Here is a 23,436-nt window from a genome sequence, read left to right as displayed (position 1 = left end):
AAAAGAAAAATCATAAATCAAAGACATAAGGGACTAGAAGCTCAAGAATTGAAGACCCTTTTTTTCTTTTATTTTTAGCTTAAGGTCTATTTAATTTATTGGGTTTGTAATAAGGTCACTTAATTATTTTTATTGGTTTATGCTTTTCATAGAGGATCACACTCTTAGTTAATTAATTAATTACTTTTATTTTTTAAGGCAATAAAGAGTAGATTAGTTTTCTGTGAAATACAAAGTGTTTCTCCCATTCCCTGAGATCGACCCAGACTCTACCACTCATGCAAGCCGATTTTTAGTATTTGGTGTCTGACTTTCATATTATTTTTATTGAAAATATTGTTTTAAAAATCTATTTCATAAAACTTACACCAAATTTTTGGCACAATTTTCGGGGAACGATAATAGAAATACGAGTATTCACTTTATTGCATATTGTGTGTTTTCATTTTATTTAGGATTGCTAGCTTTCTTTTTATTACTTATTTAGGACTGCTAGTTTATTTTCTTGCTTATTACTCATGATTGTTAATTTATTTCAGTACTTAGGATTGTATAACCATGTGCTTGTGAGCCTTACAAACCACTTTACTATTTCTGCATGACCCACCTATTAGGTTACCCCTAGGAGGTGACTGCGCATGATTGGTATCATGCTTATAGTTTGCTTTCTGCAAAATATTTATGTGGGTGCAAGTGTGTGGTGTTTGTTTACTGCTTTTGTGCTTTATTATTTTACCCGCTTCATGGTTTCTTGTGGTTTGATCATACTGCGTGTTAGGTAGGTAGAAAGCCCTTGTTTTAGGATGGTTGCTACACCACTCTACCCTGAGGTGTATGTAAGGACGACACTCGCTTGACACCGAGCTTGTTAAGCCTATTGAGGACCTCGGGTCTATTATTAGGAGAGTCCATTGATCCGGCCCCATCGCTGAGAATCAACAGTTGACCCATCCCCTGAGGGAGTATTTCATTCTCAATGAATATACTCCCACCTCCTGCATCGCTAGACCCATTGTAGGAGAACCATAGTTTGAGATCAAGGCTAGTATCATCCAAATGTGACCATCTTTTTATGTTCATAGCAACGAAAACCCCTACCATCATCTCGATGAGTTCCTCAAGATCTGCTCTATGGTGCAGATCAACAATTTTAGGGATGACACGTTGAGGTTGATGTTGTTTTCGTTCTTCCTCAATGACAAAACCAAACACTGGATGAAGGCCTTAGATACAATTCAAATTATCACTTGGAAACATATGCAAAGTGAGTTTTTCAAGAAATACTTTCCGATTAGTAAGACAAACCAGTATCGAAAAACCATCACTAGCTTTTTCCAGATTGAGGGAAAACAATTTCATGAGATATAGAAGATGATGAAAGATCTTCTCCGAAAGTGTCCCCACCATCAGGTGCCCCATTGACAACTGGTGCACTACTTTTATGATGGGCTGACCGAGAAGAATCGTCAGATAGTTGATGCAGCCTGTGGGGGCACTTTCATGCTGAAGAGTGAGGATGAGACGTGGGCCCCGTTTGAGACTCTGTTTGAGAATTCGATGCACCACGCTTTGACCTCACGATCTAAGAGGGCTTCATCTGCACAAGATAGAGCGAGGAAGGCTGGCATTTACGAGATAGAGATACACCTTGAGTTGCAAAATATGGTCGACTTGCTGTCCCAAAAATTGGATCAGTTGCTGTCGAATCCCTCCCCAATCATGCAGGTGTGTGCGTTGTGTGCTAGCCTAGTACACCATGTGTTTGACTACCTTACAGTGTCACAGTAGCCTGAGTTTGTTCAGGAGCATGCTCAGATGGTGCAAGGTTTCACTAAACTCATGCCCAAACCATATTCCAGTACTTATAACCCGGGTTGGCGAAACCATCCATCACCCGTTCCCTGATATCGACCCAGACTCTATCACTCGTGTGAGCCAGTTTTTAGTATTTAGTGTCTGACTTTCACATTGTTTTTATTAAAAATATTATTTTAAATTTTTTTTTCATAAAACTTACACCAAATCTATTTCACAACATCCTCTCTTACCTTCCCAGAACCCACCCAGGCAAGGCGGTTATGCGCCTGGTTTCCAGCGATCTAGTTTTCATTCAACTCAACCTTCATTTAGTCAGCCTTCATCCCAGGAGCATGCATCCAGTCAATCCTTTGAGGATAAGATGTTGCATGTCTTCTCAGATATCAAGGCGAATATGAGCTTCCATATGCAGTCTATTACCAAATTAGAAACACAAATACGACAGCTCACCGAGGTGCTAAGCAGGCGGAGCAAGGGGACATTGCCTAGTCAGTCAGTGGTTAACCCTACACTACAAGAAAAACGTGGATTAGAGATGGTCTCTATCCATCGCTAATCCGTCGCTAAACAGTTTAGCGACGGATTAGCGATGGATAAAGACCATCGCGAATTTTTGCTCGCTAATTAGCGAAAAAACTTATCTGTCGTTAATTCTGTCGCTAATTTGCGACAAATTAGCGATGGATAATGTCCGTCGCTAAGTTGTCGCTAAATTTTTTAAAAAAAATAAAAAAAATGATCCCTGTCAGGCGGTATTCCGGCAGCAATAAGCCGGACTTATACCGCACCCGACAGGCATTGCACAAAACCATTGCTCTCCAGCGTCGCCGTCCTCCGTGAACCGGCGTCATCGTCCTCCGTGAACCGATACTCTCCGGCGTTGCCGTCCTCCGTGAACCGGTGTTGTCATCCTTTGTGAACCGGCGTCGCCGTCCTCCGTGAACCGGCCTCCCGCACCGATGCCTCAAGGTTAAAGTGGTTCGAGTCTCCCTCCGACTTCACCCCGGGCGAAAGGACGATCGCAGAGGAGAAAGACAACATTCCGTCTTCAATATTGTCGTTCCTTGACAGTCCAGAGGCTGGCCACTTCTTCTCATCCACTGCAGTTGCTGGCACCGCCATCTTCGGCTCCAACGAGCTGCCAAAAGCTGAGGTTCCGGCCACCGCTTTTGCGTCTGCCTCGTCGCCGTCCTCCGTGAAATGGCATCCTCCGTGAGACGGCATCCTCCGGCGTCGCTGTCCTCCAGCGTCCTCTGGCGTCGCCGTCCTCCGACGTCGTCGTCCTCCGACGTCGCCGTCCTCCGTGAAACTGCCTCGTCGCCGTCATGCTCTCCGACGTCGCCGTCCTCCGAAGAAGTCAGTTTAAATCGAGCGTGGCCAATTTAAATTTCGAACGTGGAGAGAGGGAAAATTTCGCGCTTTGTTAAATCGAAAATTAGCGAGGGAATTTTTCCGTCGCTAATCCGTCGCTAATTAGCGACGGAAAAATTCCCTCGCTAAATCCCTCGCTAAAATGTTTTTCTTGTATTGAGAATTAGCGATGAAAAAATCATTGTCGTTAATCCGTCGCTAATTAGCGATAGATTAGCGATGAAACAACTTTCATCGCTAATCCGTCGCTACTTAGCGACGGATTCATGAAGAAAGTTTTCTCTAGCTAATCTGTCGCAAAGTTGCGACGGAAAAAATCCGTCGCAAATTTCCGTCGCTAATTAACATTTTTCTTGTAGTGCTAGTGGTAAGGAGCCGATGCATGGCTTGCATAGAATAGATGCCCATCAAGAGCAGGCCCAAGCGATTATAACCCTTAAGAGTGAGAAGCAGTACCAATCGAGGGAGGTTGCAAAAGAAAGAAACAGATCTAATGTTGAGCAATTGGTCCCTACTGTCATACCTCAGGAAAGCGAGAGGACCCCCTCATTTGAGCCTTCCAAGTTCTATATACCCAAAGGCCCATTTCCTGAGGTGCTAGAGAAGCCGAAATCGTTCGGCAAGCAGGGGGTGAAGATGCAAGAGATGCTTGAGAGATTAAAGCACGTTTAGATAAACCTTTCACTGCTTGATGCCATCCAGCAAGTCCATGTATATGCAAAGTTTTTGAAAGAGTTTTGTACGCAGAAACGAAAGTTGTGGTCCAATGTACCGAAAAAGATTTATCTGACTGAGCAGGTGAGTGCAGTGCTCCAACACCAAACTCCACCAAAAGCTCAAGGACCTAAGGGCTCCTAGTTTCTCTTGCGTCATAGGAGACATTACAATCGAGCGTGCTTTGCTCGACCTCGGGGCAAGTATGAACATCTTGCCGGGTTTCTTTTATGACGCATTTGGATTAAAGGAGATGAAGCCAACGCCGATGACCCTACAGCTGACAGCTTGCTCCATCAAGATCCCGTGAGGGATTCTTGAGGACGTGTTGGTTAAGGTGATAGATTTCTATTTCCCTGTAGACTTTATCATTTTGGATATGGAGGGAGTGGATGATGTGAGGTAGACACCTATTATTCTTGATCGCTCCTTCCTGGTTATTGCCAACACATGCATCAATTGTCGCACTGGTGTGATGGATGTTTCATTTGGCAATAAATAGATGAGGTTGGACATTTTCAATACTGCAATTGGCCCTACAAGAACGGATGCTTCTTTTCAGGTCGATTTCATTCAGGACTTGGTAGAAGCGGAGCCGGTATGGACGTTGAGTGGCCCACCTCAGGATGAGGATGATGCTTCACTCATGGGAGAGGACTATGGTCTGCTTCATAGATTGATTGGAGAAGTGTAGTGGACATGGTAGTTCAAACCACTCCCTGATTTGACAGAGAAGCCTGCTCGACCATCCATTGAGAGTCCTCCCGAACTTGAGTTAAAGCTCTTACTAGATTCACTTAAGTATACTTTTTTAGGAAAAGATCAGACTCTCCTTGTCATCATTTTCGCAGACCTGACTTACACTCAGGAGTGTCAGCTTCTTTAGGTTATGCATGAGTATAAATAGGCAATTGGATGGTCAGTGGCAGATCTGAGGTGGATCACTCAACGTCCAAACGTGCTCCGCTTCTACGAGGTCCTGAATGAGATCGACCTCGAAAGAATCCTCACCACCTGTAGGGCCCATTACAACATGAAAAATATTTAGCCCCATCTTCCTGTTATCGAATGAAACATCCATGGCGCCTGTGCGGTAATTGATGCTTGCATTGGCGGTGGCCAGAAAGGGGCGACCTAAAATGATGGGGGTCTGCCTCATATCATCCACTCCCTCCATATCCAAAATGATGAAGTCAATAGGGAAGTAGAAGTCTTCCACCTTGACTAGAATATCTTCAAGAATCCTTCGTGGGACCTTGATCGATCTGTCTGTCAGCTGCAGTGTCATAGGTGCTATCTTCATCTAATTCAGTCTGAATTTGTCATAAAAGAAACTTGACAAGATATGCACACTTGCCCTAAGGTCAAGCAAAACACGCTCAACAGTGATGTCTCTTATGTCACACAAAATAATAGGAGTCCCTGGGTCCTTGAGCTTTGGTGGAGTTTGGTACTGTAGCACCACACTCACCTGCTCAGTCAGATAAATCTTCTTCGGTACGTGGGACCTTAACTTTCTTTTCTGCGTACAAAGCTTCTTCAAGAACATTGTATATGCAGGATTTTGCTAGATGACATCTAGCAAAAGGAGATTTATCTGAACGTGCTTGAAAATTTCAAGCATCTCCTGCATGTTCACTCCTTGCTTGCCGAACGACTTCGTTCTCTTTAACGTCTCAGGAAAGGGGGCTTTGGGGATATAAGACTTGGAAGACTCAGATGGGAGAGCCTTCTCACTTTCCTGAAGTATATCAGTAGGGACTGATTGCTTTTTACTAGGTCTCTCACTTTCTTCTGTAGCCTCTCTCGCTCCTAAGAATTATAACTGCTTGAGCCTGCTCTTGATGGGCATCTATCATGTGTAGGCCATACATCGGCTCCTTACCCCTAGGGTTAACCAATGGCTGGCTAGGTAAATCCCTCACGCTCCGCCTGCTAAGAGCCTCGATGAGTCATCCCATATGCATCTGAAGTTTTGCAATGGAGTGCGTGTGAGAACTCAAGTTCGCCTTGAGGTTCGAAAAAGCCTGCAATATCTTGTCCTCGAAGGACTGGTTAGAAGCAGACTCCTGGGACAGAGGCTGACTATAGGAAGGTTGGGTTGGGAGGTAGCTAGATCTCTGAAAACAGGGCGTATAAACACCTTGCCTGGGTTGGTTCTGGGAAGGGATGGAGGGTTGGACTTATGGATTTCTCTATGAGAAATTGGGATGGCTACACCAACTCGAATTATAGGTATTTAAAAAAGGATTGGGTGCAACATGGTAAAACCTTGCGCCATCTGAGCTTGCTCTTGAACAAACTCAGGGTATTGTGACGCCACAGGGCAGTCAAAGACATGGTGTGCTGAGCTAACACACAACACACACACCTGCATGGCTGGGGAGGGATTCAATAAAAGCTGATCTAATTTATGGGTCAATAGGTCGACCTTGTTATGCAACTTAAGGTTCGTCCCTAACTCGTAGATACCAGCCTTTTTGGCTCCAACAGGGGCAGGTGTAGCCCTCTCAGATCATGAGGCAGAAGTGTGGTGCATCAAATTCTCACTCAGGGTCTCAAACAGGACCCATGCCTCATCCTCACTCTTCAGCATAAAAGTGCCCCCACAGACACTATCAACCATTTGACGGTTCTTCCCAGTCAATCCGTCATAAAAATATTGCACCAGTTGCCAACGGGGCACCTGGTGGTGGAGACACTTTCAGAAAAGATCTTTCATCCTTTCACATATCTCATGAAATTGTTTCTCCTCAATTTGTGAAAAACTGGAGATGGCTTTTTGATATTGGTTCGTTTTACCAATCGAGAAATATTTATTGAGAAACTCTCTTTGCGTGTGTTCCCAAGTGGTAATTTGAACTATATCTAAGGCCTCCAGTCAATGCTTGACTTTGTTTTTGAGGAAAAATGAGAATAACATCAACCTCAACACATTATCCTCGAAATTGTTGATCCGCACCGTAGAGCAGATTTCGAGAAACTCTTCAGGATGATGATAGGGGTCTTCATTGCTAAGGCCATAAAATGATAGTAATATTTGAATGACATTGGCCTTGTTCTTAAAATGATTAGCTCCCACATCAGGTCTCGTGATGCAGGAGGCGGGAGTGTAAGCATTGTGAATAAAGTACTCCCCGAGGGGATGTGTCAGTTGCTGATCCTCAACCATGGGGTTGGGTCTACGGGCTCTCCTAATAAGAGACTCAGGGCCCTCTAAAGTCTGCACATGCTCAAAGTCAAGCGAGCGTCGCCCTTGCATGCACTTGAGGGTAGACCGGTGCAACAACCATTCAAAGAAACTGATTTTCTATCTACCTAACATGCAAAGTGGTCAAATAACAATAAACAACAAAGCAAGTAAAGAAAAAGACAACTAGAAAGCAATAAACAAGCACTACACACTTGCACCTAACATATATTTTGTGAAAAGTAAGCTATGAGTACGATACCAATCGTGTGCAGTCACCTCCTAAGGGTAGCTTAGCAGGTGGATCATGCAAGAAAGGTAAGCTGGTATCTAGGGTGTGCAAACACGTGGTTCTAAACCTAAATGCTGAAAAGAAACTAAACAATCATAAATAATTAGCAGTAAATAAAATTAAGCAATCCTAAATAAAGAACAGAAAGTAAACTAACAACCTAAATAAACGTGAACACTTAATGGTTATAAAGTGAATACTCGTATTTAATGATCGTTCCCCAGCAACAACGCCAAAAATTTGATGTAATTTTTTAAATAAAGTATTTTAAAATAATATTTTCAGTAAAAACATTTATGCAAATCTTGAATCAAATCATAAAAACTGGTTCACACTAGTGGTGAAGTCTGGGTCAAACTCAGGGAACGGGAAAAATGCTTTGTATTTCACAGAAAAGCTAAACTACTCTTTATTGCCTTGAAAAATAAAAATAATTACTGAATAAGAGTGTGCCCCCTGCAGAGGGCTTAAACAAATAAAACAATAGTGCCTTATTACAAACCCAAATTGAATTGAATTAAAATAAAATAAAAGCCTAATCTAAAAGAAAGAGGAAAAGTCTTCAGTGTTTGAGCTTCTTGTCCCTTCCTTGAGCTTGAATATTAACTTAAGTTTTTTTTTTCTTATTGAGGGCTCCTTTAGGGGCTCTTTTAAGGCCTTTTGAGGGGACCTCAGAGGGCTCTTCAAGGGTACTTTCGAGGCCTCGTCGCACGTCTAACCGCTTCCCTGCAAAAATAAAAAGACAAAACACAACCGAAACAAAACAAACTAGATGAAATCTAAAATTTAATTAAATCAAAATTAGCAAGAAGAACTAAACAAAACAAAACAAAACAAAACAAAACAAACTAATTGCACTAGAAAACAAAATAGCAAAACAAACTAACTACTGTGTAACAAATATGAACTAACTGGAGCAAACTAAACACTAAATGACAAAATAGCGAAACAAACTAGCTAACTAGGACTAATGTGAAACTAACTACTAAAAGACAAATTAGCAAAACAACCTACTAACTAATAAACAAGAAGTAATTTATACTATGAATTAATCTAATCTATTTAAAATAACTACTATTCAAGAAAACATAAACTTGACTAAACAATCTAATTAAATTAATTAACAATGAACTAAACCACTCAACTAAATAAGTAAGCATGTTAATGAATGACAAGAAAACTTAATCTAACTATGTTAAAACAAGAAAACATTAATTAAAAACAATGAAATCATGAGAATTATTTTAATGAGATATGACCATCAGCTACACAACGTACTAACGTCTAATTTATTCTAACTATGAAATATTCAGGTTGACTAAAAATAACATCAAAATATTATTACTAGCCTAGGAGAAAGAATCTGAAATCTAAGATTTAAAGTAGACTAACTAAACCTCAAGACACATGTTAGTTTAAAATTAATTATAAACAAGCATCAACTACCTAACTAACTGATTATAAACAAAACAAATTACTTTATGTATGCAATCTTTAAATCAGAGAAAGAACACAACGAATTAATTACTTACACTACCTAGATGACGCGACTAGCTCTGAGACCAATAAGATCAACTTACCTTCCTTGCAAATCATCAAAAATTTGCTTATGTATAAACAATATTGCATGTAAAATCGGCAAAAGGTTGAACAACCATTAACACTGAATTAAATACTCACATTGGGCGTGCAAATTAATTCAATGTTAAATTAGTTTCCCCAATAGGACAAGACAGGTCGGTTCTGAGTTTCTCAAGTGATATGGACCGACTCCTGCTGGCCTGAAAGTCATGGTCTATGAGTCACGCAGATATGCATGATTCACAGATTACAATTTGCCAAAAAAATTATCGATAAATTGCATATGATGAAACTTCCTCATCGTACCGATCTGTGGGGGTTGTTTGCAAGCCCATACCCGAAATATAGCTGCCATGTTTTCTAAAAACTATCTATTGATTAAACTAAATCAAGAACACATGAACTACTTTACGATGCTACACAAGTCTAATATGCAGAAAACTATTTAGAAATCGCTGAATCTACTTGGAAGGACGTTGCTAAGAAAATAAAATCTAACTATATATTGTATGAAATTGACTCTTACCTTAATCTAAATGCAACTAATATGCAGACATCCAACGATGCAAAACAAAGCTTTTATGCATAAAAGAGCGAGATTTAATCTATATCCAAATAAAATAAAGAGAAGGGAGAGAAGAGACTTACCGAACGGCTCGCCTCCGATGGACGGGTTGAGAAGAAGAGCGACCTCTCCACGATATGTGTTCATCACGTTGCACCCCTTGATGGAAGAAGAAGAAGACGCCGATGAGGAAAAAGGATAGAGGAAAGAAAAAGAGAGAGGAAAAGAAGTAGTAAAAGAATAAGAAGCCGGCTGGGAGAGAAGGAGGAGAGAGAGAGACCGAGGGAGCATGATTCTCAAGGTGGGAGACACCCCCCTCTTCCTTAAAACCTCCTATTTATAATACTTTAGGTTTTTGCAAAATTTTTCAAAAAGAATTCATATATTTTTCAAATATTTCAAATAACTCTATTTTATGAAAGTGTTGTCCAAAAACTTAATCAATTTTACAAAAAGACTAAAAAAGGACTCAAAATTGCTCAAATTGTAATTTGATAAAAATCTTTGAAAACCTTTGCAAACAAACATTTTTAAACGATTATCGCACACGAGAATGTATGAATTTATGCATAAAAATTATGCATGATTACATGGCCACACAAACCAATGATCTCAAAGAGGTGCTTCCATTTATCAAACATAACATCTTTAGTAGGTTTGGTGTCCCGAGAGCGATGATTAGTGATGGGGGTAAGCACTTCAAGAATGTGCATCTTGCTTCCTTGACAATAACTTACGAATTGCACGATAACTTACGAATGCAGTATATATATATATATATAATGTCACCACACATTTGCAGACTTCCTTGACAATCATTTACTTAAAGAAAATTTGCATGGTAACTTGTGAATGTCACCACATTTGCGGACCTCCTTAGTTAAAAGATATTTGCATGGTAACTCACTAATGTAGTAATATATATATATATATATTTGGGAACTTCCTTGACAATTGGTTACCTAAAGAAGATTTTTATGATAGCTCATAAATGTCGTACTGAATATATGCAAATGTCGTCAAACATTTGCGACCTCCTCTTCCATCACTTAAAAGAAGATTTGCATGATAGCTAATGAATGTCGTACTGCATTTGTTATCTATGATTTTTTTTATAGGTGCTCGATGAAATCGGAATTAACAGGTCTGTTGCTTAAATTATGTCATATTCTGTACTCATTTGTGCATATATTTCCATGTTCTGATATTATGTGTGATGTTTGTGCTTCTAAACAGTTGTCTTGAAGCAAAGGCAGCTCAAACCGAGAGCAGGTAAGACCTGTAGACATGGGCGCTACATCAACTATGGCTCAAATTTCACAATATTGGGGGAAGCGTATTGTGTGAGATATTAATATTAGAACTTTAAGGATCCAACATATGTCACAAGTGGGTCCACGCTGTATGAATTCGGTAGAGCTACCACTATTGCAATAGTGAAAGAGAGCTAAATAACGTGGATCTAGCTCTAGCGTTTCTTTGTGAAAACTGAACCTCATTACGACCCTGAACTATAGGGACTGGGTATGGTGATAAATAATAAGACTCGATTAAGACAGGTACAGACTGGAAGGTCCCATTAATACACCGGACCCGGGTATAGTTTGTGAAATTTTATACCAGACTCAGAGCCAGCTCGAGTTCCGGTTAAGACCCGCAAATTTTCAATGTAAAAATGATAAAAATTATGGTTTTGCAGGGTATGTTCCGGGTCTGGTTCATGTAGTTTTTATAGAGTCCGGATATGGTTTTTCTTATAGTGAATATGATTAAACTCAGGTCGGGACTCGATACCATACCCAAAAATCAGGTCCAAGTCTGTTTTCACCTGGGTCCAAACCAAACCCGACCTATTGACACCCCTACTTGTGAGCTCCCAGAGAAAGACCATGTTTAAAAATATAACGAACCCAAACTTTAGTCGACCATGATCCAAGGCCACCAAGTCCGACCACCCCAGGTGAAACTCAGTTTCCGGGTATTCCTTTTTTTTCTTTTGGGGTTTGGGGGGTTTTGTTGGTTACTCTCTCTCTCTCTCTCTCATGCATGCACACGCGTGACACTGTGTGCCTGTATGAACAGACAATATAATAAGCCAACAAAATATGTAAACTTCTGATTCATCCATTGCTACTCATGATTTGTCTGATAGTGGTTGCATGTAGCCTACCCTGGCAATAGTAACATCAACAATACAAGAACAATGACTTGGTAATAGAAAGTCTCGTATATCACAATTACCATTGGGGGGAAAAGAAAACAAAATAGGAAGAAAGGCAACAGTTCACACCACATAGCAATGGACTCGCCTCAGCACATGGGTGTGGTCTTAAAAACCTTTTCTTTCCACCTGTCAGAAATGCTGAGGAGGAATTTTAGCTGTGAAAGTAGCACGATTGGATCTTTTCAATTTTCCCATATACATATATCAATCATCATCTTAAGCAAAGACAATATAGACATAGCTGAAGGAGGCTATATATGCTCAAGCTCGGAGCACTAATAGAAATTCGGACGAGACTTTTCTCATCTTCATAGGGCAGCAGTATCTTACCATCATTTTGCCTTTTTTCACTTTTTTTTGTCACCCACAGAGAGGAGCTCGAAATTCCTCAGGTCATCCCGGGAGGTTCTTGATGCTAGATTCCGGGAGAGACTCGAGGGCTTTCCGTCGTACCCCGGTTGGACACGCTGCATTGTTAACGGACGGCTGGAACCTGATGTTGCTCGGGATGTGGTCCGGCTGTGGTCCCCAGCATCACCCGAGGAGCTGGGCCTGCTGCTGGATGCAACTGCTTTCTTTGAGGTGCTTCCATTTCTGGATGTTGAAGGTTGACCTCTTTCAGCATCTGACACCTGAAAGTTTTCAACATTTTCCAATACTTAATCATCTGGTCAACAACCATAGATTTAGATCTAGTAGTGGCCTCACCAGAGCATTATAAGCAGTGACATCAAGAAAAGTATTGCAAAATAGCAGAAAGAAATTATGCCCAATATCTGAGCAATGTGCCCGATACACAGCAAACTGGCCAAAGGGTCAAACAACTCGAGCCTGCTTACCAGAAGTCTGGCTTCAGATGATTTGCTTACGATCATGGGCATAAAAGCAATTTAAGACAGGATGACCAAGACACATGGACCTAGTCAGAGAATTTTCCATCCATGGATCTGAGCGGCCACCAACTTTGAATTTGATAAAAGAAACCGACAAACCAATGAGTCCAAGAAGACGTTTCTCATGTCTATGTTGTTCATGACAAAGGCTAATGGACTCTGATCTCAAGTTGCATCGGCTGAAGGGGTGATAATAACAAAAGATGCCTTAATACTGCAAAGTATTCCTCCTACAACTAGACGAAACCCATGAAATAGCTCAGGATCCTAGATACCACGGCAGCAAACAGCATACAAGCGCATAAGAAGAGCAACCTTTTATTTTCTTCTATGTTTACATATTCCTTACCACATCCTTGGATCCTGGAGGCACTTCAACTTCTAAACCCTTCTGCTTGGAATGATCAGTATGTTGACCCAAACCTACACTGTTTCTGCGAGCAAATGCCTCAACTGCACCTGAAAATCTATCACGAATTTCCTGTCCAACTGGAAATGAAATACGTGTCAAAGAAACAATTGACATTGTAAAGCATCCAAAGAGGAATTTTGCCGACTGAAATCAAGCACAAGCTCAAGTAAGTTCAACTTGAGGTCCTTTCTGTTCTTTCACCTGATGGGCCAACAGCTGCACCACTTTTTCCAGTATTTTGTGATGGCTGCAAAAGTACAAAGCAGATAAGAACAACCAGAACAATGGGAAACAAGAGTTTATGCAAATTCCAGCTCGGAGGTTGGAAGCACTTACACGTGATCTTGAGTTTGAACCAATCTGTGGGTATTTCAGTATCGTCCAATCAAACACATAATCAAACTGGAAGCCTACATTATTTAAACAATGTCAGTAATTTGATCCTAGAGAGACATATTTTACATCATCAAGGAATCAGCATAATGTACAGACAAACAAATAGCATCAACCATAGAGTAGAATTACCTTCTCGAATAAAGAGATCACGGAATAGTCTCTTTAAATAGGAGTAATCTGGCTTGTCTTCAAACCGCAAGGACCGGCAATAGTGGAAGTATGATATAAATTCCGATGGATAAGATTTGCAAAGAACCTGTTCAGGAATCACACCAATAATTCATGATGATATAACGGAACTGAGTATCTGAGTACACTTGGGAGTTCACCCATGTGTAACCCATCAATCAAATTAAGCAATGGGACAAACAACCCTGCTCAAGAGATTCTAGCTCTCCCACAAGGGTCAATGCGACTTGATAAGCCAAGTTGCTAGATCACAAGAGACTGATCCAGCCTGCATATTAACTGATTAAACTATGAAGTTATTCATAGTTCAAATTTCGTGTCAGGTTTTAGTAACAATCCCAGTAAAATAACCAAGTGCATGCATGAAACTGTGGCATGTACAAAACCATACCTCTACGGGTGTTAACATCTTCTTCTCACTTATTTTATCATACTTCTGCTTCTTAGTTCCAGCTTTTAGACCTTGCCATGGGAGGCTGACATGGAAAACAATAATTTAGAAAAATAGTAAAACAATAGCAAGAACCACAACAAGGTAAATGTTGATGTTAAGTTTCAGTAGTCACCTTCCCCTCAAGAAGTACATAAGCACATAACCAAGAGACTCTAGATCATCTCGCCTACTTTGCTCTAATAGATAAAAAAAGGAAAATATGAGCCACCAGGCCCACCACAAACAAAGAACCGAGAACAAATAATCCAAATATGAAAAATCCACAAAGCATGATCATACTTCAAACTCACCTACTCCTAAGTGAGTGTTAACACTGGCATAGCGAGCTGTTCCAGTAAGGTTCTTGTTTTCCCTGCAATGTATAATTAAGCCCTATGCTGAAAATGAAGGCATAAACAAGAGAAAGGAATTACAGAAAAGACAGACCAAGCAACAACCACCCACTTTCCACTTTTCTGTCCTCAAATCAGACAAAGACCCACATGCATGAATATGAGAGAGAGATTCAAATACATGCTTTCAATATAACTAATAAAACTCAACCAAGTATGCTTTCCCAAGATGCATTTCCATATCCCTCACCTGTTCTATCACATGAAAAGAAGTCCAAATCAATGGCCACAATTAGGAAGCTTTAAAGGAGAAGAATTTCCAACATAAAAGTCTCCGAATCATCTCCCCACACAAAGGAAAGGGCCTAATCTTTATATGTATGTCAGAAGCAGATTTTCAATATCCTCAACTCTTAGGTAATATTTTAAAATTTATTTCAGAACTTTTCTACATGAAATATGAAAAAAAAAATCTTACATAAATCTCACATTAAAAACCAAGAAGCTTATTAAGATGCTGATTCATAGACACACAAGTAAAAAAATGAAAAAGAAAAGATTTTCTCCTTAACATAAGATGAGAAAATATTATACAGAAATGATGGAAACTGTAAGCAACATCCAGGAAACAGAAATGCACAGAGAGAAAAGGATTACCAAAAAAAAAAAGAAGAGCTACCTGTATGGTATGTGCTTGTGAGTTGTAAGGTCCCTGTATTTTTTTGCCAAGCCAAAGTCTATTACGTATACCTGCATCAGACAAAACATCAACAACAGTGGGTTCTTATAACAGTCAAAACATCAAAAAGAACTCTATGATAGAGAAATACCAAAGTTGCATGGCTCAGCAAAATTAACATGGAAATAATCACAAAACTGAAATCTAAAGATGGGACCAAGGATTTAAATAACCTTTTTTTTCAGCCATAACATCCTAAACAAAACAAACCACAGCCCCCTGCGGGAAACATTTTTTTACTGCTATAGCATCTTAAAAAAGATATGAAACCCCTTGTTGCAACTTTAGGCAATGAGTTTAAGAATCTCTTAGCAGTGCAAAGACCAGGATAGAAATACTATATATCGAACATTGACATACAACTCTTCAGCACCACACAATCAGAAAAGGGAAAGATCATACTTGTGCACTCCACATAGTGGACGGGCCAGAATGCCAACAATCTCAATCAACATTATATCGGGAAGAGCAAAGGAGAGTTTTATGCTCTAATGGATGCAACGACCAAACACATTGCTAGACATGGTGGAAGCTTACAAGGATTTCTAGCATATATTTGCCTATAAATTCAAAATGAGAAACCGAGAGATAGGTATTTGTTATTTCACGGTTTTCACCTCCGTCGCCATCTCCATTGTTGTCCTAAAATGGAATTACAAGCCAAATATTCATTGTTTACAAGAAACAGAGAGATCCAAATCGTATAGCACAAGATTGTTGCAACAAGGAACTCAACATACTCATCCAGATATTTTTCTGTCTTCTCCTACCTACTGTTTGTTGTTAATACTGTTCATTACATGTTCCACGTCTTGCATCTCTTATATTAGAGCAACCAAGTTCAGCTCACAAATCAACAATGCATCTAACATTTTTTAAATCTATCAACCATAGGATTTGAATTTAGAACCTACTGTTTGTAGATCCAATTCCTCAACTGTCCTGCAGAATGCAGCATAAAATGCACTTAAAATATACATATACAACTTTTAATGAACCTCTATGAGCCGATCCGAGCACCTTTCATGCTCAGCTTGGTAAACCTTTACAAGCAGCTTGTGGCTCAGCTTGTCAAGCTTACTTTATGAGCCTGAACAACTTGAATTGAGCCAAGCCACAAGCTGCTTGCCTCGCTTCCCATCTCTACATCAGGAAGCAACTAGCCAAATTGGGGTAACAAAAGCATGCATTTTTTTTTATAGGAATGGAGTCATATACATGATTTTTCAAACTCCCATTTTGAAGTAATGACCATGCTTTTTCTGATAAACAAAAATGCAATTACATACCTAAATTCCAAAGGGAAAGAACACAGTCTCCTATGCCTAATTATGCTTTATCACAAAAAACAGCAATATAAAGCAAGGAAAAACATGAATACAACCCCCCTAGTTTGTAAACAAAAATAACCTCTATATGTCCACGTTTAATTCATTTTAAAACAGTGAGACTACCCAACATGACTACAATATTGTTAACCTAGCGGTGAATTAAATAATATGTATCCATCTGTCTGACTGTTGTGCACGCGCATGCGCGATGATCATCCTCAATTATCATAATTATGAACAAGAAGGAATTTATCTCCTAAATTATTTTAGGAGACATTACTGAAAAAGATGTCTTATAAGCCTCTTTATGTGAAACAGTTCTTAATATACTTATTTCCTTTTTTATTTCTATTTATACAACCATTACACACAAAAGATACACAATATCACAGTCCCCTCACTTGCATCCACACACATACAAGCTTATATGAATTTTAACAAGGCATTTTAACTCATACGAGTTCAACTTAGTCTTCAGTGTGGTCTACAATCTTTTGTGGGTTAGACGCACAAAAAATGCTTATTTAGTATGCTCTAAGCATATAGGTGAAGAAGTTGAAATCAACTCTTGATATGTGGGAGTGTGTTCATAACCCAAATCAACAAACATACATGAAAAGGTAGCACTATTTGTAAATTTAGCAAAAAGTCAGTTCGTTTAAACAGTTATTTCTGAATTTTTAAAATGATAGGAAAATTCCTGCAAGCTTTAGTGTGGAGAAGAACCAAAACAGAATGGTTTCACACACTCAAAACAAAGAGGGGTGTCACCTCCTACCAAAATCATGGTTTTTGCAACAGTTACGTTTGTGTATTTCAAAAAATGAAATGCCTATCAGCTTCAAAATGACCGGACCTGTTTCTGATAGAGGTAGCACAACATTTACCAATGTCATTTTAATCGAATATCATTAATGACTTAAAGAAATTATTGATGGTATTGTGCATTGCAACCTAGAAATTCAATCTCATGGCTACTTTCTTGATATTCTAAAAATGAATATAATGTTGAAATAATAGGAAAAAACTGGATTTCACACCAAAGTGAGTTTTCTAGCAAATATTGCTACATCAGTGATAACTTCATGAAATTAAAAAAATTTAGAGTATTTCAAAAATATTTTTTTAATGTTTGTGTTTGTATTCTGCCAAGATTTTCATACTAAAACCAACTTCTATAAATCACTCAAGAAATTGCCTTGCTAAGCATATCCCAGTGACAATATTCTTGATCATGATTCGGTAGATACTAACTTCAGACGACAATAGATTAAGCCATCTGTATTATAGCGGCTGGCAATCATAAGCTCTCCAAGAAGACAAACTGATCAGATCTTTAACATTCACCAATGCTTAAGGAACCATCAAGGTCCTCAAGACTTTAGGCCATGTGTTGCCTTGTTCACTTGTAACCATTGAATTTAGTAAATATAACACAACAGCTTATCAAGTCCATAGGATCCTGAAACATCAATAAGATGCCAAAGAAGATAATGTCTAACAATTATTAGATGTAAAAATGCCAAAGAAAGCTGAAACACGCTAAAAATTTGTAAGACCATTACCTGATTTGCTTTCCTCCCCAAACCCATGAGGAAGTTGTCTGGCTTAATATCCCGATGAAGGAAACCCCTTGAATGAACATACTCAATTCGATTGATCTAAATCAAAATAAATATGATAGGCAATTCAAACTCCCACAGGCAAATGGTGCAGCCAGACAATATTAATAAATGAATTGGCAATTCAAACAGTTCAATTGCATAGTCACGTAGTAGAATAGAAAAGTTACTTACTAATTGATCTGCAAGCATCAGTACAGTTTTTAGTGTGAACTTTCGGTTGCAATAGTTGAATAAGTCTTCAAGACTTGGTCCAAGAAGATCAATAACCATTACATTGTACTCACCCTCCACACCAAACCATTTCAGGTTGGGAATGCCCGCTTCATTTTTAAAAACACAAAATCATATGGTGGTGAACTAGGCTTAATTAAAGAACTGGATAAGGTAGAAGGGTACTCACTTCCTCCCTGAAGAAGGATATACAATTTGGATTCATAGTGAAGTTGGGGATGCTTAGTCTTCACAGATTCCTATAAGGTACAAAAGTGAACTCTTTTAAAGGAGATACATCACATAAAAGTTACGATTACAAGATAGTGACCAAACATACACTTCATTCCACAAGCACAGTATGCATTCACAGTGAAGGGGAAAAAACTCAATGCAAGGACTTAATGGAGATGTGAAGATACAAAGCAAATTTTGGAGGTAACCTATCAGGCCAGCATTTATATGTAATGAATTTGCAATATACAGGACAAAGAAGGATACCATCGCAGTATAAGGACATAAAGGCCCTAATTAAGATATCTTCTTTTCTCTATCCCCCACCCCCTTTTTTGAGATAGAAAATGATAAGAATTTGATTCCCATTCTCATGGCTAAACTTGAGACATTCTGCTAATCAAATTGATAACAGTTTAGATGAATGGAAATTAACAGAATACGGTTCTCTTTTGTATATCAGGTTTAAAAGTGATACCTATACACGGATTATAAAGCCTCTAATGACCAGAGTCCCAGAGGCCAATAAAATCCTCATCAAAATTTAGAAGAAACAAACAAGAATGAAGAGCATGTCATTTCTCATAACGAATAATGCACCGCGTTGTTTGAATTATTAGTTTTATAATTCTTCTTTCTTTTGTCCAAATTTCTTCTACTTTATCATGACATGACCACCCACAATATAAATTTTCAATTGTTCACTCGCAGCAGTTTTTCTTCCTCACAAATAATTCAGCATAAAAATATCAAACACACGAGAGAGCAAGAAAGAAAGAAGAAACTCTTGAGAGCAGAAAATGCAGCCAAATCCCAAAGCTAAAGCATCACCCATTCTTTGACAATCACACCCTTATAAATTGGTCATATAACAACATAAATAATTGCTAGGAGAAACTAAAAGCAGACCCCCTGCCAAATCATAATCATCCACCAAAAAAGAAAAGAGAGAGAGAGAGAGAGAGAGAGAGAGAGAGAGAGAGAGAGAGAGAGAGAGAGAGAGAGAGAGAGAGAGAGAGAGAGAGAGAGAGACGCACCAGCTTAATAGCCACTTCTTCTCCCGTTTGAATGTTAAGACCTGCAATAAATTCCATCACCCAAATCCCCAAATATATTAGGCCTTTCATCTGAATCAAAACGATGAAACCCCAATCTTATAATCATCAACAATCTTAAATCTTTCAACAATTCATACCATATAGCATTTTCCTCTCGATGAAAATTCACTTAACGGAATGAGAAAAATACGAAATCAAATCATATTTGGAATGAAAAACCTAAATTAATAATAAAAGAACAGAGATACCGAATTTCTCAAAAAACGAAAAACAAAAAACAAAAGCCCATCAACGGAAGCATACCTAGATAAAGCTCGCCAAAAGATCCACTTCCGATCTTCCTGCCGAGCCGAAACTTGCCGCCGATCACGTGCTCCATATCGCCCAAATCGAACGCACCTAGCCCAAACAGCTGGAAACAAACGACGTTACCCACAACCCCCTTCGACCACGCCTTCTCCCTTCGAATTCGAACAAGAAACCCCTAATTCTACACACCAGAAACCAGAAAACCTAATTCCCCGAAAGACAACGACTTCCGCCCATCGACGACAGATAAGGACGCCAAACACCCAGAAAGAAGCCCTAGTCACGGCTCTTCAAAGCCCCCAGAAACAGGGACACCCATCACCGACACGCCAAGAACTTCAATTTCCCTCCTTCTGGACGACCGAAACCCTAATTCTGCTGCTGATGAAAGATCCAATCTACGAAACACCATCACAATCGGAACCCTAGAAACACAAATCGGACGCCCAAACACGATCTTTCATCACAGGGAAACGTTTAGGGGGAACGATAGGAGAAAATAAAAGAAAAGAAAATCTAGGTACGAAAGGCAACAGAGAGGGAAACCCTCCAAGGAAGAATACGATCTTGCCCCAAAAATTGATCGAATATCTCGCGCATCTTATTCTTATGTGGCGGTAGGGAAAATAAAAGGATTATCAAGAAATTAAGAAACAGATAATAATGAGAAAAAAAATTGGATAAAATGATGAGTTGGTGAATATGTGTGTGCAATGTTGTTGTTGGTGTTATTGGGTTTAGAGAGAGAGAGAGAGTTGTTGTTGTTGTTGTTGGTAATGGTGTTGGGTTTAGACAGAGAAAGGGAAAGGGGAAAATAGAGAAAGAGTTGTTGAAGATGGTGGTGGTGGTAGGGGGGTTTAGAGAGAGAAAGAGAGAGGGGATCTTTTTTATTCTTCCCTTGGGTTCCTCCCTCTCTCTCCCTCTTGTTGGGTGATGATGGTGGTGGTGGTGGTGGTGTAATTGAAAGTGGTGAGAAGGAATGAAGGGTGAAGCGCTCGGATCTCGAATTTGGTAAAACCTGTTGGACACGTCAGGCAGGTGTTGGCATCCCAAACTCCCAAGGCAACCTTCCCTTTTTGGGGGGCTTCCCTTAACCTGCCTTTCCTAGTTAACTCTCTCTCTCTCTCTCAACTTTGTGTGTATGATTTGGTGAGTATCCAAATCCAAATCCAAATTTATACAATGCGGGCAAAGCTTTCTTGGCAACAATATCATTTTTATGAACTTCCACAAGGTTGGCTTCTGACTTCTTTCATATAAAGTCATTGGAAAACAAAGGTCAATGGTCTAGTGACCTATCCCATTAAGGCCATCGATAGGGGTATGGCGGTCTCGTGAAACATAGTTGCTAACTTGCTATCAAACGTTGGATGTGGGGGACGTGTGAAAGGTGCATTCATCACATCTTTAGAATGATGAAATGTTGTTTCACCTCCTGATATGAAAAGAACAGGGAGGGGGGACACTCGTTAAAAAAAAAAGTTGGGAGAGGAAAAGGTTTTCCGATTTTCTCTCTCTTGTTTTTTTTTTTCTTTTTTTTCTGATTAGGACTTTTGGGCTATGATTAGGGTTAAAAAAAAAAATCATAGGGCTTTGATTAGGGTTTTTACTTAATTGTTTTTTTTTTTTTAAATTCTTTGATTTTCATTAGATTTCTTTTAGGTGCCTAGAATGTAAACCCTAGAGTACTTATCCCAATTTGACCTTGTGCCAAGTGGTGCATACCCCAAATATCGAATTTCGATGTCATTTAAATCGAAGCCTTAAGGTGACCAACCTAGCCGGGTGTGGGGAGCCTTTGTGAGCATCAGGGCAATGTTGTCGAAATCGGTCTGAACCAGCAGCATTGAAGCAGGGGAGTGGATTCGAAACCCTTTTAAAATCGATCTATTTTGGCCCGAATAATCTAAATCAGCCAAAATTAGTCGGTTTTTCATTGAATCGGTTCCTGATAAAAAAAAGTAAACGTGTAGTGTAACATGTGTTTTTGTTTAATGGGTTGTGATGGTACTTTATGACCATTATTTTAAAATATCATCTTTATGAATGTTGTTTATATTGGCATTTTATTTATTTATTTATTTATTTTTCATTTATTTTTTTTACAAAATTATGTTTTTTATTTCTTTATATTTTTTATTTTATGATTTTTTGGAATTACATTTTATTTTTTAATCATTCCAATTAAAAAATAATTCGATTCTTTGATTTTTTTATAGAAAACGATTCACCTAGTGAACCGGTTTTAACAATATTGCATCTGAGTGCTTCTCATTAATTTCAGTAAGATATGGTGGGTGGATGCCACAAGGGGGGCTGGCCTAGTGGGGTGGGGCCTTAGCCACTAGATATGTGGTCAAGGTTCGATTCTTATGGGTGTTTTTTCTCTGCATAGGCCCGTGGGCGGGGGGTTCTAGTCTGACAATCATAAGCATGACATGAGTGAGTGCGACCGGGTCTTCGTGCCGGGTATGGTTTCTTTGAGATATAAATCCCCAAAAAAAACATATATGGTGGGTGGATATGTGAAGATGAATCCACTCTTGAGTTTTGTTGATAATTATTCTTAAATTGTGATATCCTTTACAAGAAAGGTGTAAAATAAAAAGCCATCTTTGTCTAGTTAAAAAGGACAGAAACTTTAGAAAGAAAATGCTTTTTCACAAAAAAGGGTTGTGGGAGAAAAAAACATGGAAGACTGTACCCTTGAAAGAGGGTGTATGAGGTCCTACAAGTATACACACAAGACTTAAATGAGTTAGCTAAGGAATCAAATCATAAAATTCTCACCAACTTTGAGGTGCATTGCCTCATAGCAAAGACTTTATTCTAAGTTGCTTTTGGCCATAGCAAAGATAAGCAAAACCTGACATGATCAATTATTGTTGCTCTGTTTGGCAGGAGGCAGTTGGGCTGTGTAGGTAGGGATGTCAATGGGTCGGGTTTGACTCAGACCTGACCCGTATCATATCACATAGGGTTAGGGCAAGAAGCTTCAATTAAAATCTGGTTGGGTCCGATCAAAGCCGTACCTGTGTTTTATGGGGCCTGAGGCGGAGGGAAAAAATGGGCCCCTAATAATAGTAGGAGTTCGGGGGCAGCACCTCAGAATTTTTTTTAAAGAATTAAAATAACAATAAAATTTGCATTCACATTAAACAAATATAATATTCTAAATATTTATATTATATTAAATAAAAATGTATAAAATATTTATATAAACTACCTAAACAATGGGCCCCTAAATTTTTTTTGGGCCCAGGGGCCCTGAGGCCCAAGCCTCATTGGCCTCTTTACAGGTCTGGCTCTGGGTCCGATTAATATATGGAGTTAGGTATGGTTTGTGAAATTTCATATGCGATCTGAGTTCTGACTAAGATCCACAATTTTTCAGTATAGAAAAGATAAAAAATATTATTTTATAAGTATGGTCCGGGTCTGGTTAATGGAATCCTTATAGGATCCGAGTATGGTTTCTCTTATGCTGAACCTGATTATA

At 39.1% G+C, this 23,436-nt stretch overlaps 2 protein-coding genes across 3 annotated transcripts; both read right to left on the bottom strand.

The window, feature by feature from the left end:
* Positions 1-4,822: 4,822 nt before the first annotated feature.
* Positions 4,823-5,191, bottom strand: LOC149817502 (uncharacterized). The gene has a single exon (XM_089985423.1). It carries the CDS (start codon positions 5,189-5,191, stop codon positions 4,823-4,825), a length of 369 nt encoding a protein of 122 aa, XP_089841549.1.
* Positions 5,192-11,635: 6,444 nt separating this feature from the next.
* On the bottom strand, positions 11,636-20,990 carry LOC149817501 (casein kinase 1-like protein 10). 2 transcript variants are annotated; one of them, XM_089984259.1, is made up of 14 exons: positions 19,932-20,990; positions 19,608-19,648; positions 18,527-18,596; positions 18,298-18,446; positions 18,067-18,162; positions 15,111-15,181; positions 14,390-14,451; positions 14,212-14,275; positions 14,037-14,121; positions 13,586-13,712; positions 13,397-13,470; positions 13,238-13,307; positions 12,998-13,137; positions 11,636-12,387 (listed from the first exon to the last, which is right to left on the bottom strand). In XM_089984259.1, the coding sequence occupies exons 1-14, from the start codon at positions 20,005-20,007 to the stop codon at positions 12,103-12,105; spliced, it is 1,410 nt and encodes a 469-aa protein (XP_089840385.1). In that variant the 5' UTR covers positions 20,008-20,990; the 3' UTR covers positions 11,636-12,102. The 2 variants fall into 2 exon arrangements, with proteins under 2 accessions (XP_089840385.1, XP_089840386.1); XM_089984260.1 differs by having other exon boundaries at positions 13,262-13,307; positions 19,932-20,862.
* Between the last annotated feature and the right edge of the window lie 2,446 nt (positions 20,991-23,436).

The sequence above is a fragment of the Nuphar pumila genome, chromosome 13 (assembly GCF_984573655.1).
Source record: "Nuphar pumila chromosome 13, dmNupPumi1.hap1.1, whole genome shotgun sequence".
NCBI lineage: Eukaryota > Viridiplantae > Streptophyta > Magnoliopsida > Nymphaeales > Nymphaeaceae > Nuphar > Nuphar pumila.
This window is presented reverse-complemented; position numbering and strand designations above follow the sequence as displayed.

Bases quoted from the DNA above. Each gene is read 5' to 3' on its own strand.
- LOC149817502 (XM_089985423.1), bottom strand. From the start codon at position 5,191: ATGACACTGCAGCTGACAGACAGATCGATCAAGGTCCCACGAAGGATT.
- LOC149817501 (XM_089984259.1), bottom strand. From the start codon at position 20,007: ATGGAGCACGTGATCGGCGGCAAGTTTCGGCTCGGCAGGAAGATCGGA. The intron at 18,447-18,526 runs GTGAGTACCCTT...TTAAAAATGAAG, and splicing joins TATCCTTCTTCAGGGAGGAA to CGGGCATTCCCAACCTGAAA. The intron at 18,163-18,297 runs GTAAGTAACTTT...ATTTTGATTTAG, and splicing joins TGATGCTTGCAGATCAATTA to ATCAATCGAATTGAGTATGT.